We start from the raw sequence: 17,870 nt of genomic DNA, 5'->3' as shown, positions 1-17,870 counted from the left end.
CTTGATCAAGAGTGTGTGAAGCTTTTGAGAATTGTGGTTGAACTCCTTTGATAAAGCTTTTATTGGCACCATAAATTGGTTTTGCTTCACACTATCTTGATCAAGAGTGTGTGAAGCTTTTGAGAATTGTGGTTGCCCTTCATTGATGAAGCTCTTGTTGGCACTATAAATTGGTTTTGCTTCACACTGTCTTGATCAACAGTGTGTGAAGCTTTTGAGAATTATGGTTGAACTCCTTTGATGAAGCTCTTGTTGGCACCCTAAATTGGTTTTGCTTCACACTATCTTGATCAAAAGTGTGAAGCTTTCTACGAGTTGTAGTGTTTGCATTGTTACAGAGGGAAAATGTCTGAAGCAGATGCAAGAGGGCTGAATAGCTTGATCTTCGTACGCCATGCACTGACATTGTTGTTGGCTTTCAATAAGACTTTGTTGGTGAGTATAACTCTTGTTGGGCATAAATGCTCCCCTAGTTGAGTTATCAAGCTTGAGGGTTTTTTATTATTTGTGAATGCTAGGAGTTCACATGTATAAGTTGTACCACTCGTCTTCTGGTAGGTGGAATGAATGGTGAGTTGCTTTCATCACTTGGTTGGTGGTATGAAGGTGAGTTCTTTCATCACATTTCATCACATTTCATCACCTGGTTGGTGGCACGAGGATGAGTTCATTCTTCACCTAATTGGTGGCATGAATGGCAAGTTACCAAATGATATTAGAGTACGGGTTGTACATTTCATCACATGGTTGGTGGCATAAAGGAGAGTACGGGTTGTACATTTCATCACCTGGTTGGTGGCATGAAGATGAGTTGCTTCTTCACCTGGTTGGTGGCATGAGTGGCAAGTTGCCAAATGATATTAGAGTACGGGTTGTACATTTCATCACCTGGTTGGTGGCATGAAGGAGAGTACGGGTTGTACATTTCATCACCTGGTTGGTGGCATGAGTGGCAAGTTGCTAAATGATATTAGAGTACGGGTTGTACATTTCATCACCTGGTTGGTGGCATGAATGAGAGTACAGGTTGTACATTTCATCACCTGGTTGGTTGCATGAAGATGAGTTCCTTCTTCACCTGGTTGGTGGCATGAGTGGCAAGTTGCCAAATGATATTAGAGTACGGGTTGTACATTTCATCACTTGGTTGGTGGCATGAAGGGCAAGGTGTCGAGGCACATTGTAGCAAGTGTCAAAGACACAAAGTATGTTGAACCCTTTCGAAGCATAGTTGGCTTATGTATAAATGTGTTGGAATGTATGTTGTTTATGTATGAATGTGTTGGAATGTATGATGTTTATGTATGAATGCGTTGGAATGTATAATGTTTATGTTGATTGATATGAGTGATGCTTATGAATGTTTTGCTATGCATGAAGGGATCCATGCTTTTGATATGTGAACCATGTTGGTTGTAACACTTAGTATCACATACTTTGTGTCAAAGTACGCATGTTGAAGCTCTGAGTTGTAGTATATGGGTAGGATCGCGTAGACCAAGTGTTCTAGTGCTAGGAACACAAAAGACTCAGAAGAAGTTGTCTGAATTCCCTCTTCTTTAAATATTTGCCAAATGGCTTGTGTGATAAAAGATCTCAAGCGGTTGAGAGTTAAAACATTTGTAATGTGTATGCCTTCTTATAATAGCATTTCCTTCAGTACCTAGTCCTTCACTTTGAAAGAGTAAGGCTTGGCCCCAAAGTCATAATAGTCAACGGTACGTTCACCCCTGGTTGTCTTGATACGAACTTTTATCCCTCTTGTTGTAATGGGCTTGCTGAGAGTAAAAATCCTTCCTCTTACCAAGAGACAGATACATTTGGTGACTTAGCGAGTAGCTAAATGAGGCAGGAGATGATGCAATGGGTGTTTAAATGGCCAATATCTCCTCATTTGGTAGAACTTGACTTCCACTTCCCATTCGTTGATAAGGGTTAACCATATGGGGGTTCCCTTAGTATGTCCTTGCTTCGAATGAGGCATGGTTGTAAGCCTGTGCCATCACCTCAGAGTAAGTCTTCCAAGTGTTGGCATTGATCCTGTACTTGAAGTAACAATCACGTAGGCCTGCCGTGAAGGCCTTGAGGGTGGTCTTGTCATCTGCCTCAGCGCAGCGAGAATACTCATGGCTGAAGCAACCGGCATACTCTCGTAGTGACTCGTCTGGCTTCTGGCGAATAGTGTACAAGTCATCTACAGAATGCAAGTGATCGGTCTGGAAGATGTGTTGAGAGACAAACAGCTTCCTCAATTCCTCAAATAAGTCTATTGTCTCAGGTGGAAGACGACAATACTAGTTTAGAGCTCCGCCAGAGAGGGTGGAGGGGAAGAGAAGACATTGTTCTTCGTCAGTATGCATCTGATATGCCATGGTAGACTTAAAGAGGTTAAGGTGTTCAATTGGGTCATCCCTTCCAGTATAGAGTTGTAAACCAAGCTTTTGTTTTGTCTTCGCTTGAAAGGGGTGTCAAGGATCCTTCTTGTGAGAGGGCCAGGCCTGGGTTGCTTCCAGTCAGGTATCTCGGCCTGACGTTCGGCCTTCAACTTGCTTACTTCCTCAAAGAGTTGTAACACAAGGGGGTCCTGAGTGGAGTCATGTACCACTGGAATTTTCTTTCGTAAGTCTCCATCGCCTCTTGGAAGTAGGAAAGTTTGAGCAATGGCGTGTGGTTTTTTCTTGGACTCGCCATACTGACTTATAGGGCGAGTCTGTCGGAATACATCAAAGTCCCCAGTACCTTCATGTTCCTCTGGGACCTGTCGTTCCTTCCCTAGATTGGCAGCTAGCCTGGGTCGTGAGAAGGGACTGAGTCTTTCAGAAACCCTTGGGTCATTGATCTTCAAGCATATGTGGAGGGGATTCTCTCGACTTTGCTTTAGGAAGTCTCGGCAGTCACAATAAACGGCTTTCAATCCTTCCAACCCTTCTGCAAGGAGGTGTCTTCCTTCACTTCTTCTACTTCGGGTCAAAGCATCTGGGTTAAGAGAAGTCTCATGTTGATCAATTTTTTGATGATTAGCTCGGTCCTCATCGGGATACCCATGTCAAAGGGAGGTGACCCTCCGTGTTGGGGGGCACCCAGATAATGGTTGATGTCCACATGGGCAACGAGCTCGCATGTTTGAGTACGCCTAGTTTCGTGGAGCGTCTCAAAGAGCTTCTCATACTGCTCCTAGAGGACCTAATTCTTCATTGCTATCTTGTTGTTATGAGCTTCTAGCTCATCGACTTTAGCTTGAAGAGCAACCTTCTTTCCTTCCTTCTTTCGTTGCTTCGCACTAGGTGTAATAGAGGTGTCATTCTATGTGATGTTGCTTCCTTCGCTCCCCATGTTGGAGAGGGATGCCTGGTCAAAAGAGAGTGTACGAATGGTAGAAACCAGCTTGGCAAAGCTGAAGAGAGTGGGAATAAGTGTCGTTCCCACATACGGCACCAAATGTTAATGCACAAAAATCAACGAGGACTTTGGTACAACAGAATGTGTTAAGTTTGTCACCTTCGCTAGATTGCTCCGGTCACTAGTATGGATAAGTGAGTAAATGGATAGGGACAGGGAAGCAAACACAAGATGTACGTGGTTCACCCAGATTGGCTACATCCATGGAGTAGAGGAGTTCTCATTAATTGTGAAGGGTTTACACAAGTACATACGTTCAAGCTCTCCTTTAGTGAGTACTAGTGAATGATTTAATACAAATGACATCAGGAAATATTGTGAGAGAATGATCTCTATTTATAAAAGAGAGTTTCTAGTTTCATTCTGACATTGACACGTGTCGTGTTGTGATTGGCTTCTAATGTTGACACATGTCGTGCTATGATTGGCATTCTGGTTTGAGGGAAACTCTTATGGGTCCTTGACCGTATAACGTTGACCGGTGCTCAGTAGTTTCGGGATTGGTCAAGTATGGTACAAACACTACTCATATCTTTTCTCTATCTCTTTCTTTTTATCCTTTGTACTTTTTTGAGATATATAAAATGTCACAGCTAATAGATTTTCTAATTGAATATAGACTACTAAGTTGACCAAAATATCAAAGCTGTATATGATTATGATGTAAAAGGTGTAGGATCTTAATTATCAAAATCTCAACAATTAAAAAAGTCTTAAATTATTAGATTTGGGCGGGCTACATTTACATTTCCAAACAAAATGACTAGTAGTTATGCATTATTTGCTTATTCTCTCACTCACTTCAATCAAGTCAATGTGGTGTGTATTTAATGGACTATTAAATTTAAGGGTATTTTAGACATCTCACTTTTTACACATTAATTTACTTTTAGTCTACACACTAAACAAGCCTCAGTTTTATTTTTGAAACTATAATTCAAACCCATAAATTTTGGGCATTTAAAAAAATAAATTATTCAATCAATAGAAAAATTCCAAGCAACAAAATCCTTTTCGTAGAGTCATTTCACTAGCAAGACATCCATGTATTGGCTTGAAATTTTGTAATTGAAAAATATTCATTACAACAAAATCATTATACCATTAAGCTATCATATCCAAAATGACACACCGCAACCCGAAATGTCCACTTGGAAACCCGAATCACGATGTGCTGGCTTACACCTGGAACGTGATGAAGCCATAAAGTGTAGTGATGTGGAAAATGTGAATAAATTTAAACATAAAAGTGACTAATTTAGAGTGCGCATGTGAGCGGGATTGAACCCATATCACACAAGTGATGTCAGAGCATAGATAAAATTACAGTAAAAGAAGAGTAAAGACATTTATACCGAAAGGAGAAGTCTCTTACATAATAGCTTTTGCCAATAATCCTTGTCGTCACGAAACTTCTGCCACTAAAATCTTAGAAGGGCGAAAAATAAGGGTTAGTGGGCTTGAAAATAAAGTTTTGTAAAACCCTTTCGAAAAGTGTAACCCCTCACTGTAAAACGAGTATATGGTTTCCCAAAAATATTATAATAACAGTATGTAATAGGAACCCTACAGCAGAAGTGAGTGAAAGATGTAGGGTACAACAACAAGGTATCTCAACATTAAATTTCAAACCGTTATTACAAGAAATCAATGCTCATTAATTTATGTAGGCACACAAGTCCATTGCAAAGGTATTCATACAATGGAACAGGCTGGGTGTAGGTTTTACATTCTAGTACTACATCACGTGAGCTGCGCTAGTCGCATCACATACAAGTCCAACATATCATACAAAAGGATAGGCTGGCAGCTAACTCTGGATCCAAAGCGATGTAAACGATGCCTATGAACTACACGTGAAGCTAGTCCTTAGCCCAAGACAGTACAAATAACAAAGAGACACCGTGCAAACATGCAATAATGAGTAAATAAAACGTAAGGATGTCATGCCACAAGTTTATGCTCACAAATAATATTTAAAACATAAAGTGTACGAAAAGTCTATTTGTAAAGCTAAACATGGCATGTCACATCATAATATATAAAAATAGTTGTTGGAAAAACCACATATATATACGTAAAAATAAAAGGCCTACTCACAGGTACATGCATGTCGTAACCATAGCAGCTAGGAAAGTGGGGGCCTTCGATAGAAATTGCACCTAAGCATAATATTGGGTCATGTCAGTAAACTCAACTAAAATGATTTAATTTGGAAAAACAAACGGCAGATTTGGAATCAGCGCATCGAAATACACTAAGAGGGGTCCCGGGCAAATTTTGTAAAAAGTCAACGAAAAGAAAGTCAACGGTCAACTCTAAAAAGTCAATCGAGACGTCACAATGGTCAACTATGTTAAAATTTTGAAACTTCACTAAATAGATGCCAAAAACGGACTCAGGGTGTCGAAATTAGCGTATAAGGGTTTCCGAGAAAATTTCGAAAAAAATCAACACAAGGAATATTCCAGAGAATTTTCCAAGAATATTATGAACCCATAGAAATTGGGCCGGATCCTGGGTTGATGGGTGATAGGAGCATACTTATACAACTTAGTTAGCTTGTTTCTTGGCATTTACTTAGTTTAATTATAGTTATTTTAGTACTTTAAGCTATTTTCGTGTGTTTGTAGGTTCAAATAACAAAGTTGGCAATTGTTTGGGCCCAAAATATTAGTTTGGCCCGAGTATAGGATTATTCTCGGCCCGGAAGGCCCTACGACAAAGTTACCATGGATCGTTTGGTTTGTGGGCTTCCAAACCTAGGTCGGTAAAGTCATGCTGCAAGATGAGTCGAATCCTGGCGCAATAAGGAGTCTCAGCGAGATTAATAACCCTGGAAGTGAATCCAACTCGGTGAAAGGATAGGTTCAAAATCCTGGTGGGAGTAGGAGTACTCGAGATGGTGTTTGATCAAAAGAAGAAATCCTAATCCGAGTAGGTTGTTAACTCGACCTAGAAGGTACATTACTACTATAAATACAAGGTGCTGTGCAGTGTGAAAGGCTCATCCAATTCAACACACAACTGCCATGCGCAAACTCTCTCAACAACTTTGAGATTTTTATTTTCTCTTTTCGCTGACACATCAGCCGATCTCGCAGTATCTTCCGTTGGCATCAACAGCACTGCGGTGAGGATGGTTGGCTACCTATCTAAGTCTCGGTCGAGAAGGATTTCCGGATCCTTATTGATTGAGGTCATCTTGTTAGCCTTCTCGGCGAAGTGAGGTGTTACAGCCTACTGAGCTCGGCATTCAGACGGCTCGCTAAGTTATTTTATGATTGGATACTCTTAAGTAGGATTCAGAGTTTGGCATTTAGACAGCCGAACCACGTTCATTATTAAGACTCATATCTGCTTTTAGTATTTTTGCCCTTACACTTTGGTGTCGATTCGGCGTGAGTTTACTCTGACGAATACCATCACTATGACCGAATCCAACGACGACATTTCGTGAACTTCGTAAGAATAGTAGCCTTGTCTTCAGGTTTGAGAACCCAAGAGGCCTAGACGTGTTCCTTCCTCGGTCGTAATCGCGAGATGCAGAAGTCAGCCGCGCACCCAACGCAACATTAACAAATTTACTCCTCGGCCGAGCTCGGCCGACGAGTTGGCACGCCCCGCATTCACCGAAGGACGTAGTTAGCTTATAGATTACTCGGCCTGCGCACCACGTAGGCTTGGTAGTTTTTATGGTCAACATTTTGGCACGCCCAGTGGGACCCAGTGCTAAACTACGAAGTTCATGCCAATTGAAACGTGATCAGTAAAAAAGAAAACAACTATGGGAAAATTAACAGCCGATTTGCCAATTCAGAACATAGGACAAAGTGTGCCGCAGACGCAGAATCCCATTAGCGCCGTGACACCTGAGTCCACGAGCGTGACTCGTCGAGAAAGGGAAGTTAATCTCGGCAGTCAGTTTCGCAGTCTTGAAATCCCTAACAGGAACACCTGCGTTCTCAATGAAGGGATAATGAATGATTGTGACGAGGATGGTGGCGAAGGATCTGATCCACCAACAAGATCGTTTCTTCGAAAACGACTTGATGAGCAGTCTCGGATGGTTGAACAGACGTTTAGTTGAGGAATTGATAAACTTCATGACATGATACGCAATACCAGTGAGGAACAAACCAGATTACTCGAAATACTGGTTAGTAAGGTCAGCGACGGTAGGTCTTTCGATCTTGCCCAGCACTTGCCACCAAGAAATAATCTATTACCAATTGCACCGGCCGAGTCAATACTTGCTCGGCTCAAACCAATTAACTTGGAAAAAGGAGGAGGATCAAATAGTAGGTCAGACGGATTCGACCAGAGAGTGGAAGCAACACCCGTCGATATGACCGAGGTCCAACGGATGATCGATTCGGCCATGAAGAAACGGCCGAAGTTCCCTAAATTTATACATCCGTATCCAGCTTATGTGGAACAGTTCGAATACCCTAGAGGTTTCAAAATCATGGATTTTAGCCTTTTCGCCGAAGAATCATCCTTATCCTCGTTAGAACATGTGGCTCGTTTCACCGCGCAATGCGGAAATGTCAATAACGACTTTCACAAGCTGTGACTTTTCAACTTTTCGCTAACCGGTTCAGCATTTTCTTGGAAATGTCAGTGTCCTCGTTAGCAATGATGGCTCAAGCATCCGACGAGTCACCAATGGATTATCTTACCAAATTTAAATCAGTCAGGAATTGGTGCCGAGTACCTCTCCCCGAAGTCGAATTCGTCAGACTTGCTCTGAATGGTCTTGACGTAGAATACAAAAAGAAATTCTTGGATATGTATGAACTAGCCCAACATGTTGAGCAATATGATTATTTGCTCCGTGAAGAGAAGATCTCGAAAGCTCCATCCAAGGGGACGATCTACAAAAATCCCACTGTTAGTTACGCATCGGGCGAAGGTGAATGTGTTAGCGTGGACGCAGCTGAGATAGTCATAGATAAGCCATACGTTTGCAAGGCACTAACTCAAATTGACTCTAAGGAAGTCAAAACACGCTCGGCCACTGAAGAAACAATGAAAACGTCAAAAGTTTATACTTTTGATATTACAAAGGCTGATGCAATTTTTGATCAATTGTTATCAGCAAAGATCATCAAACTTCGCCCTGGGCATACCATTCCTAAGGCCGAAAAGCTTAAAGGAAAGATATATTGCAAATACCATAATTCAAGCAAACATACGACAAATAATTGCGTCGTGTTTCGAGACAACATCCAAAGCTGGATTGATAACGACAAACTCAGATTTCCGGAGAAGATGAGTGTTGACACCGACCCATTTCCCATGGCAATAGTAAATATGGTAGATGCTCACCTACCTAAGGACAAAGGAAAAGGGAAGGCAGAGGTCGTTACAACGCAATGTTCTCTGAATCAAAATTCTCGGCCACGTTTCAATGCTGACTTTCGTTCAAACAAACCACCTACAGCTCTAACGGGACCCGCTATTGTCAAGCCCATGACAGACTACAGCACTGATGAAGACAGTGGGTCGGCGGGTTTATGCAGCAAATGTAAAGCAAATGTCAACACCGAGCCAAAGGAAAAGTCCTCTCCGCCTATAATGGAACAACCTACAACCGCAACACAACAAAAGGTGCTCAACGCAGGCCAACATCAAGGGGTTTTTTATAGGCTTGGCCCTGAAGTACGGGTGGAAGAGACACTTTCAGTCAGACGATGTCTCGATTTTGATGCTCCGTTTTATGACGGAGATTATTACATACGTAATTCTAGCAGCTCGGAATCATCGCAGAGCTAAAAAACTTTCTAACCTCTCGAACCTCGAGACCAGCGTTGGTATACATATCATTCTTTGAAAGGCGTCTACACTGCACTGTCCAAATCCCAGAAATGTCGACACCAAAGAATAGATTGCATGGCCCACCGACGGGCAGCCCAAGAAACTTCGGTCTCTAAATGGCGGCCGAAAGGAACAGTTGCCAATGACGATGAATTACCATCTCCAACGATTATGACAGAGCTGGTTCAAGGGAAATGGCTGTCAATCAAGATGTCGAAATCACGTTTAAGGAGGCTGATAAATAGATCAAACTTCTTCTTCGGCCTGGGGAGATGAAGGCACGCTTCGAGCATTTCAGGCAAGAAGCTGAAAGCAAACTGCCCCCACCAGCCACACAAGAACCTTTAATCAAAATTCGACAGAATTTACATCCACCATTCCTCAAGGAGGCCTTGGAATATATGCGAGAGTTTCATAAAAAACATTCGGCCAACGATCTATATGGTTTGCCGAAAGCATGTCAAGATACAATCAATCTCGTCCTAACTTGCCCGGATGCCGAGCGAATTATTCAGAAGACCTCAGACCCAGGATTCAAAGCTAGGTTCCAGCATATACGAGAAGCTCGAGTCCTTGGTTTTGAAGTCGACCCATACACTGATATCGATGCAGCCGACCTTCCTTTCTCAATGGAGGACCTTCAGTATTTACGATACCATTTTGAAGTCTTTTCGGCTGTTTCTCTCTTCGGCCTTACGACTGATGAAATAACACTAGTCGCACGGTTGGATGCCTACCTCGACACCAGGGATGCCCGTATAATGAACCAAGAGCAAGCTCGTATCTTGGCACCAATCCCAGGCACAATTCCGATCTCAGACACACCTGAGGCACCTACGCAGAATCAACAGGCTACCAAAGAGACACCGCGGGAACAAACCATTGAAGAATGAGCAGAGGAGTCTTTTGGTACAACTCTGATGGAAGTGGATGCCGCAGTCGGTGACCAGGAAAGAGAAGAGGCTGAAGAAGATGATCGTAACCCGATAGGCCTGTCAGTCCTAGATAACATGGAAATCAATATGGTCCATGTTTTGCCCGCTGATTTTCAGTTGAGCATAGCTCAACCGAATTTCCTCGATGGCGACGTAGTTACCGAGGAAGCCAGTCACATTGATTTTGTAACTATTGTTGAAGTTGAGTAGACAACAAAAGATGACAATCTCAGGGTAGCTTTGGTCGAATTGTTTCCTCACACATCATCGGTCAAACTTCATCATTTGAAGCCATTGTATGTAACGGCCCATATCGAAGGGTATCCAGTCTCCAAAGTTTTTGTCGATTGTGGAGCCACCGTCAATATCATGCCTGTAAATGTCATGAAGGCATTACGTCGCTCCAATGACGAACTTATTCCTTCTGGGATCACAATGAGCAGTTTCGTCAGAGATAAATCCCAAACCAAAGGGGTGCTTCCTTTAGCGGTAAACATTGTCGGCCGTAATCACATGACCACCTTTTTCATCATCTACTCCAAGACCGAGTATAATGCATTGCTCGGTCGAGACTGGATTCATCAAACCAGTTGTATTCCTTCATCATTATATCAAGTCCTCATTTTTTGGGACGGCAAATCGGTTGTTCACCCGGCCGATAGCCAACCCTTCGAAGCTAACATGATCCAAGCATGGTATTATGATGACCACGTCGGCTACATTACCCTATAAGGTTTCAATGATGAAGGATGGCCGACTTGGATTTCTGTTCAGAAAGCTATCGAGGTTTGCGCCGAGACTGTCCACCAGGATTCGGCAAGACTCAGGTTAGCTAACTTCATCCCTGACCCGGATGTTTAACACCGATCAGGAAAAATGTTAGGCCGCGGTTTCATCTACTATGGAACGGCTATTGGCTCATTGGTATACCATATCTAAGCAACCAAATTCAGACGTCCACCTCGTAGAGTTCCTCGCCGAAGGAGATAATGGTCCTGTCTTATCTCTTGACAAAGTTCAAGCTGCCCCGGTTGAGCTCGAAGACAATCGGCCCCAAGTCAAGGACCCATTGGAAGAAATTAATGTTGGGACAACCGATGACCCACGGCCTTTATTTATTAGTGCTTTGCTTCCCCAACCTATGAAAGTCGAACTTCGTGCCCTGCTTGAAGAATTCAAAGATTGTTTTGCTTGGAGCTACCACGAGATGCCTGGCTTAGATCGCACTCTCGTCAAGCATGAGTTACGTATTAAACCCAGGTGTAAACCCTTCCATCAACCACCTCGACGATTCTCGATCGAAGTGCAACTCGGCATCAAGGAAGAGCTGGTTCGTCTCTTGAAAGCAGGTTTCATTCGGACAGCTCGATATGTTGAATGGTTGGCCAATATCATTCCTATTTTAAAGAAAAGTGGTGCATTGCGCATTTGCATCGACTTCAGAAATCTGAATTTGGCAACTCCCAAAGATGAGTATACGATGCCGATTTCGGATTTGTTAATCGACGATGCGGCAAATCATGCGACCTTATCTTTTATGGATGGACATGCCAGGTACAACCAAATTTTCATTGCCAAAACTGATGTGCACAAGACTGCTTTTCGCTGCCAGGGGCACTCGGCACATACGAATGGGTTGTCATGCCATTCGGCTTCAAGAACGCCGGTGCCACGTACCAACGAGCAATGAATACCATATTTCATGATTTAATTGGAACCATCGTCGAAGTCTACATCGACGATGTTGTAATCAAGTCTAAGCACCGGCAAACACATCTGGATGATCTCCGACAGGCATTCCTCTGCATGCGTTAACACAACCTCAAAATGAATCCTGCCAAATGTGCCTTCGGTGTGTCAGTCGGTAATTTTCTCGATTTCCTTGTGCATCACTGTGGGATTGAAGTGGATGAAAATAAAGCACACGCTGTCATCAATGCCCCACCTCTAACGACGAAGAAACAACTACAGTCCTTACTTGGTAAGATAAATTTTCTCCGCCGATTTATAGCTAACTCGGCGGGTAAAATGAGAGCATTCTCTACGTTATTGAAACTCAAGGACTCAGATAAATTTGAGTGGACAGACGAGCATTAGGCGGCGTTTATGCAAATAAAAGTCTCCCTCACGACACCACTTGTCCTAGTCCCACCTCGACATGGTAAGCCTCTTAAGGTATATATCTCGGCGGTCGAAAAGTCCATCGGCTGCCTCCTCCCGCAAGACAACAACGCCGGACGAGAGCAGGCGATTTTTTATCTGAGTAAAAATCTTAACCAACCAAAGATCAATTATTCTGCTGTCGAGAAGCTTTGCCTCGCTTTATTTTTTGCCGCATCAAAACTTAGGCATTACATGCTCCCGTCGGTCACCCAGGTCATTGCCCAGATCGACGTCATCCGCTACATGCTCACTCGACCAATAGTAAAAGGCCGAATTGGAAAATGGATAATGGCGCTGTCCAAATTCAACTTGCAATATGTGCCCCAGAAAGCTGTCAAAGGCCAGGCATTGGCTGATTTCCTTGCTCAACACCTTTCCCCATATGATTTTGGGGGCAACGATGTCGAAATCGACATGGTTGACACGCACGATAACTACTGGACGATGTACTTTGACGGTTTAAGTACTTCATCCTCGGCTGGCGTAGGAGTCGTCATACAATCCCCAACCCACGATTGTTGGTATTTTTCGCTCAAGCTGGATTTTGACTGCACATATAATCAGGCCGAATACGAAGCCCTTATCATCGGCCTTGGAATCCTTCATGACTTGCAAGCACCCGTGCCCTCATCATCGGCGACTCCGAACTTGTGATTAACCAACTTAATGGTTCTTTTCGATTTATGAGTTGTACCCCAGCACCCTACCTGACGCAGCACGAAGCAATGAAAGGGTTACCAACGTAATCCCTTGTAGAACAAAGTTACTGGAGTCCACCAGTTGATAGAAATCCCAAAGGATAATTTGATTAATTGATTGAAAGATGTCTAAATGATTACAAAGCCATGGCTTAAATAAGCCTTTTACAACCTTTTGGAAAACTCAAAAGACTTAGGGAATTAAAATGAAAATAACAAACATATAATAAAGCCCTTGAAACCCCAAAAGACTCCATTTATTAGTAGGCTGCTGTCTTGATGACTTTCTGCAAAAGATGGCTCAAGCCACTTTTGTGGGAGAATTATTTTAACAAGTTTCTACGAAAAGTGGCTCAAACCACTTTTATGGGAAATTAACACCCCTTTTATGATTGCGTCCTTTTGTCTGACGACGTTCCATATCCTCCTCGATCCATTCCACCATTTGTTCTACATCAGTCCCTTCCACTTCAGAAGAACTTAACCTCGAGTTATGATCAGGATAAAGAACTTCATCATCATTGAAGGTATACAAATCAGCAACGTTGAAAGTATTGGAAATTCCCATAGACTCCGGCAAATTAATAACATAGGCATTGTCATTAATTCGCTTGATAACTTTGAATGGACCATACTTTCGTGGCTTTAACTTGCTGTAAGTTCCAACAGGGAATCGTTCTCTTCTTAGGAACACCATGACAGAATCTCCTTCCTTAAACACTTTAACCCACCGATGTTTGTCCACTGCTTCCTTATACTTAATATTGGTTTGTTCAAGCCGTTGCTTGACCTCATCACGAATTGCCACCATATCTTCAGCCATATTTTCAGTAGCACGATGCACAACACTATTATAAGCAAACTCCATCTGAGGTAGGGCATAGTCCCATTGTTTTGTTTTGTCTCCATAAATGCTTCGAACCATGTCAGCAAGAGTCCTATTCGTGACCTCTGTTTGTCCATCAGTTTGGGGATGTGCAGTGGTACTTCGATTCAAAGTAGTCCCAAACATTCTCCATAATGTAATCCAGAAATGACTCAAGAACTCGGTGTCTTGATCAGAAGTGATGGACTTAGGTACCCCATGCAATCGAACAACCTCCCTGAAAAATAGTTTGGCTATGTTTGATGCATCAGCAGTCTTTCTGCAAGCAATGAAATGAGCCATCGTGGAGAACCTGTCAACCACCACAAAAACTGAATCCACTCCTCTTTGCGTTCGGGGTAGTCCGAGCACAAAATCCATAGCAATGTCCTCCCAAATATCGTTAGGAACGGGTAAAGGCATGTAAAGGTCCTTTATTTTGGACTTGCCCCTTTGAAACCTGACAAGTGTAACACTTCCTCACAATGGCTCCAACATCCCGTTTCAATTGTGGCCAAAAGTACCTTTCTTCCAAACTTGCTATTGTCTTGTCACGACCAAGATGACCACTTAATCCTCCTCCATGCAAATCTCGAATAAGCTTTTCCCGCAAGGAAGAGACAGGAACACATAATTGGTTACCTTTGAACAGAAAACCTTCGTTGATAGAGTAATCTGCCATAGGTTCATGATTAATGCATTTCCTCCATATTTCCTGAAAATTATCATCGGTTGCATACAACTCCTTTAAGCACTCGAAACCCACAACTTGGGAAAGGGTGATTAGCAATGATGCTCGTCTACTCAAGGCATCGGCAACACGGTTTTGAGCTCCAGATTTGTGCTTGATAACGAATGGAAATTTTTACAAGAACGTTACCCATCTGATATGCATTTTATTAACATGCTTCTGATTGTTAATAAACTTCAAGGCTTGATGATCCGTGAATAGCACAAATTCTTTCTGAATGAGATAGTGTTCCTATTGTTTTAGAGCTCGAATCACCACATAAAACTCCTGATCATAAGTGCTCCATTTTTTACGGGCTTCACTTAGCTTTTCAGAGAAAAAAGCTAAAAGTCTCTTCTCTTGGGAAATGACAGCACCCACTTCCACTCCACTTGCATCACAATCGACTTCGAATACTTTCTCAAAATTTGGAAGAGCTAACATCGGAGCAGTACAAAGCTTCTCTTTGATCAAAACAAAGCTTTGTTCTTGTTCATCTCCCCAACAGAACTTGCCTTTCTTCAAACATTCTGTATTGGGTGTGGTGATGGTGCTGAAATGTCGCACAAATCTCCGATAAAAAGTAGCAAAGCCATGGAAACTCCTCACGTCAGAGACGAACTTCGGAGTTGGCCATTCTCGGATGGCCTTGGTCTTCTCATCATCCACCTGAATACCATTTTCACCAACCACAAATCCTAGAAATAGCAATTTACTTGTACAAAATATGCATTTCTTGAGATTCATATACAATTTATTTTCTTTCAAAACACCCCAAATGTGTCTCAAATGCATCATGTGTTCTTCTCTGGTCTTGCTATAGATTAAGATGTCATCAAAGTAAACCACAACAAAGAGACCAATAAACGGACGAAGAACCTGATTCATAAGCCTCATGAAGGTATTCGGCGCATTAGACAATCCAAATGGCATCACTAGCCACTCGAACAGTCCATCTTTGCTCTTAAACGTCGTTTTCCACTCATCTCCAGGCCTGATTCGAATTTGATGGTAGCCACTGTGAAGGTCAATTTTTTAAAATAATTCGAACCTTCAAGCACATGTAGCATGTCATCTAACCAAGGTATTGGAAATCTGTATTTGATGGTGATTCAGTTAATAGCTCGGCTGTCTACACACATACGCCATGCCTTTTTCTTTTCCTTGTCTTTCTTTGGAACCAATAGGGCAGGTACTGCACAAGGGCTCATACTTTCTCAGATAAACCCCTTTCGCAGCAAGTCTTCAATTTGTTCCCTCAAAATCTCATTTTCGACAGGGCTCATTCGATAATGGCGAAGATTTGGTAGGCTAGCTCCAGGTACCAAATAAATTTGATGTTGGATGTTCCTCATGGGAGGAAGCTCGTTAGGCAACTCGTCAGAAATGAGTTCATGAAATTCCTCTAATAATTGTTGCACTTCTGAAGAGATTTGTTCCTCTTCTTTGTTTTCTGTCAATAGTCCCTTCATCACGATCAGAAAGAAAGAATCTGCTTCTTTTATGGCCCCTTCAATCTCCTTCTTATCACTAATTAGAGTGAGGAAACTAGTATTCTTTGCTTTTGGTACTTCAGAGGGCGAAACAGGAGCCATCGCAATCTTCTGATTATTCCAAGTAAATAACACCACTTTCTTGGCCACAAAATTTTCACAACTTCCATTGTCTACAATCACTTCGCAAACTTTGCTGTTAATGGAGCAAAGAGAACGAAAAATGCAATGTCATTGCCCATCCTCTTTTGGTGTTAAGAGAGCCCGCTGCAACACCAAAATGAGGTGATCCATTCCTTCTTCATTTGCGAATTCAACGCCTTCATGGTCATCATCACCAACTTCTTCTTGGTCCCCTTCAACCTCCAACAAGTTGGCTTGTCTCCGTTCAGGACAAACGTTAGATCGATGCCTAATTTTGTTGCAACGATAACAAATGTCCCCCATAGGCTTGGCGTACGGATTCTCCCTTGGAGGTTGGTTTCTATTCTGCCCCTTGTTAAAAGTTCTGCTGCTCCCTTCATTTGACGCTCGAGAAGGAAAACTTGAAGGTTTCAATTCTCCCGAACTTTGTGGCACATATTTCCCTTTGTCGGTGGACGAGACAACAGGGTTTTCAAAATGCTCCATCACATTCCTCCGGAAAGAGGTTTGTCGCCTTTCTTTCTCTATTATCTCCGCCTTCAAGGCCATGTTAATGGCCTCTTGCAAACTCCATAGATTTTGCAACCCAATCTTTTCTTGAATGGAGGGTTTCAATCCATTCACGAACCTCGCAACGTTTTGATTTTCTGTCTCCATCAGATTGTTTCGCTCCACAAGTCTCATGAAATCATTCGTATAATCAGTCACATTTCTATTGCCTTGGACGCAGCTGATGTACATACGATACAAAAGCTGTTCATAATCCGCAGGTAAGAAACGATCCATCATGAGTTGCTTCATTTTTCTCCAAGTGCGGATTCGATTCTTTCCTTGCCTCTGCCAGGTATTTTGTAATTGATCCCACCAAACAGCGGCAGTTGCTTTGACACGAAAGGCCACCATATTCATCGTCTTTGTTTCGGAAACCTGCATCACATCAACGAATCTTTCTACTTCAACTAGCCAATCTAGGAAATCTTCGATTTTAAGGTTTCCCGTAAAAGTTGGAATGTCGTCCTTAATCCGAAAGTCATCAAAGTTGTTGTGGTTTTGATGATTTGGATTGTTAGCTGGGTGTGGTTCCACATCTTCTTCTTCGGACTCCGATTCGTTGTCTTGAACACGGAGCCTAAAAATTCACAGATTATTGACTCCAACAGCTCTATGATTATTTGGACCGATGGCTTGGACCAACATCTCACGAAGTTCTCCAATTTGAGTAGTCAAGTTTGTAATCTGTTCAGCTTGAGCATCCAAGTCTGCTCGAGTGATAGGAGTAGGTTCATGATCACGATCACCCATGGATAGATAGGATAATCAACGATGCCAAGATGAGAGAAACCTGCTCTGGTACCAATTGATGCAGCACGAAGCAATGAAAGGGTTACCAGCGTAATCCCTTGTAGAACAAAGTTACTGGAGTCTACCAGTTGATAGAAATCCCAAAGGATAATTTGATTAATTGATTGAAAAATGTCTAAATGATTACAAAGCCATGGCTTAAATAAGCCTTTTACAACCTTTTGGGAAACTTAAAAGACTTAGGGAATTAAAATGAAAATAACAAACATATAATAAAGCCCTTGAAACCCCAAAAGACTCCATTTATTAGTAGGCTGCTGT

At 42.3% G+C, this 17,870-nt stretch overlaps 1 protein-coding gene across 1 annotated transcript; it reads right to left on the bottom strand.

The window, feature by feature from the left end:
* Positions 1 to 16,334: 16,334 nt before the first annotated feature.
* LOC139191001 (uncharacterized) lies at positions 16,335 to 17,549 on the bottom strand. Its single transcript, XM_070811498.1, has 2 exons — positions 17,443 to 17,549; positions 16,335 to 17,376 (listed from the first exon to the last, which is right to left on the bottom strand). Exons 1-2 carry the CDS (start codon positions 17,547 to 17,549, stop codon positions 16,335 to 16,337), a joined length of 1,149 nt encoding a protein of 382 aa, XP_070667599.1.
* Between the last annotated feature and the right edge of the window lie 321 nt (positions 17,550 to 17,870).

Source organism: Malus domestica, chromosome 13 (genome assembly GCF_042453785.1).
Source record: "Malus domestica chromosome 13, GDT2T_hap1".
NCBI classification, from domain to species: Eukaryota; Viridiplantae; Streptophyta; class Magnoliopsida; order Rosales; family Rosaceae; genus Malus; species Malus domestica.
Note: the sequence above shows the minus strand (reverse complement) of the source record. Positions and strands in the feature narration are given on the sequence as shown.

Bases quoted from the DNA above. Each gene is read 5' to 3' on its own strand.
- LOC139191001 (XM_070811498.1), bottom strand. From the start codon at position 17,549: ATGGGTGATCGTGATCATGAACCTACTCCTATCACTCGAGCAGACTTG. The intron at 17,377-17,442 runs GTTGGTCCAAGC...GTGAATTTTTAG, and splicing joins ATTGGAGAACTTCGTGAGAT to GCTCCGTGTTCAAGACAACG.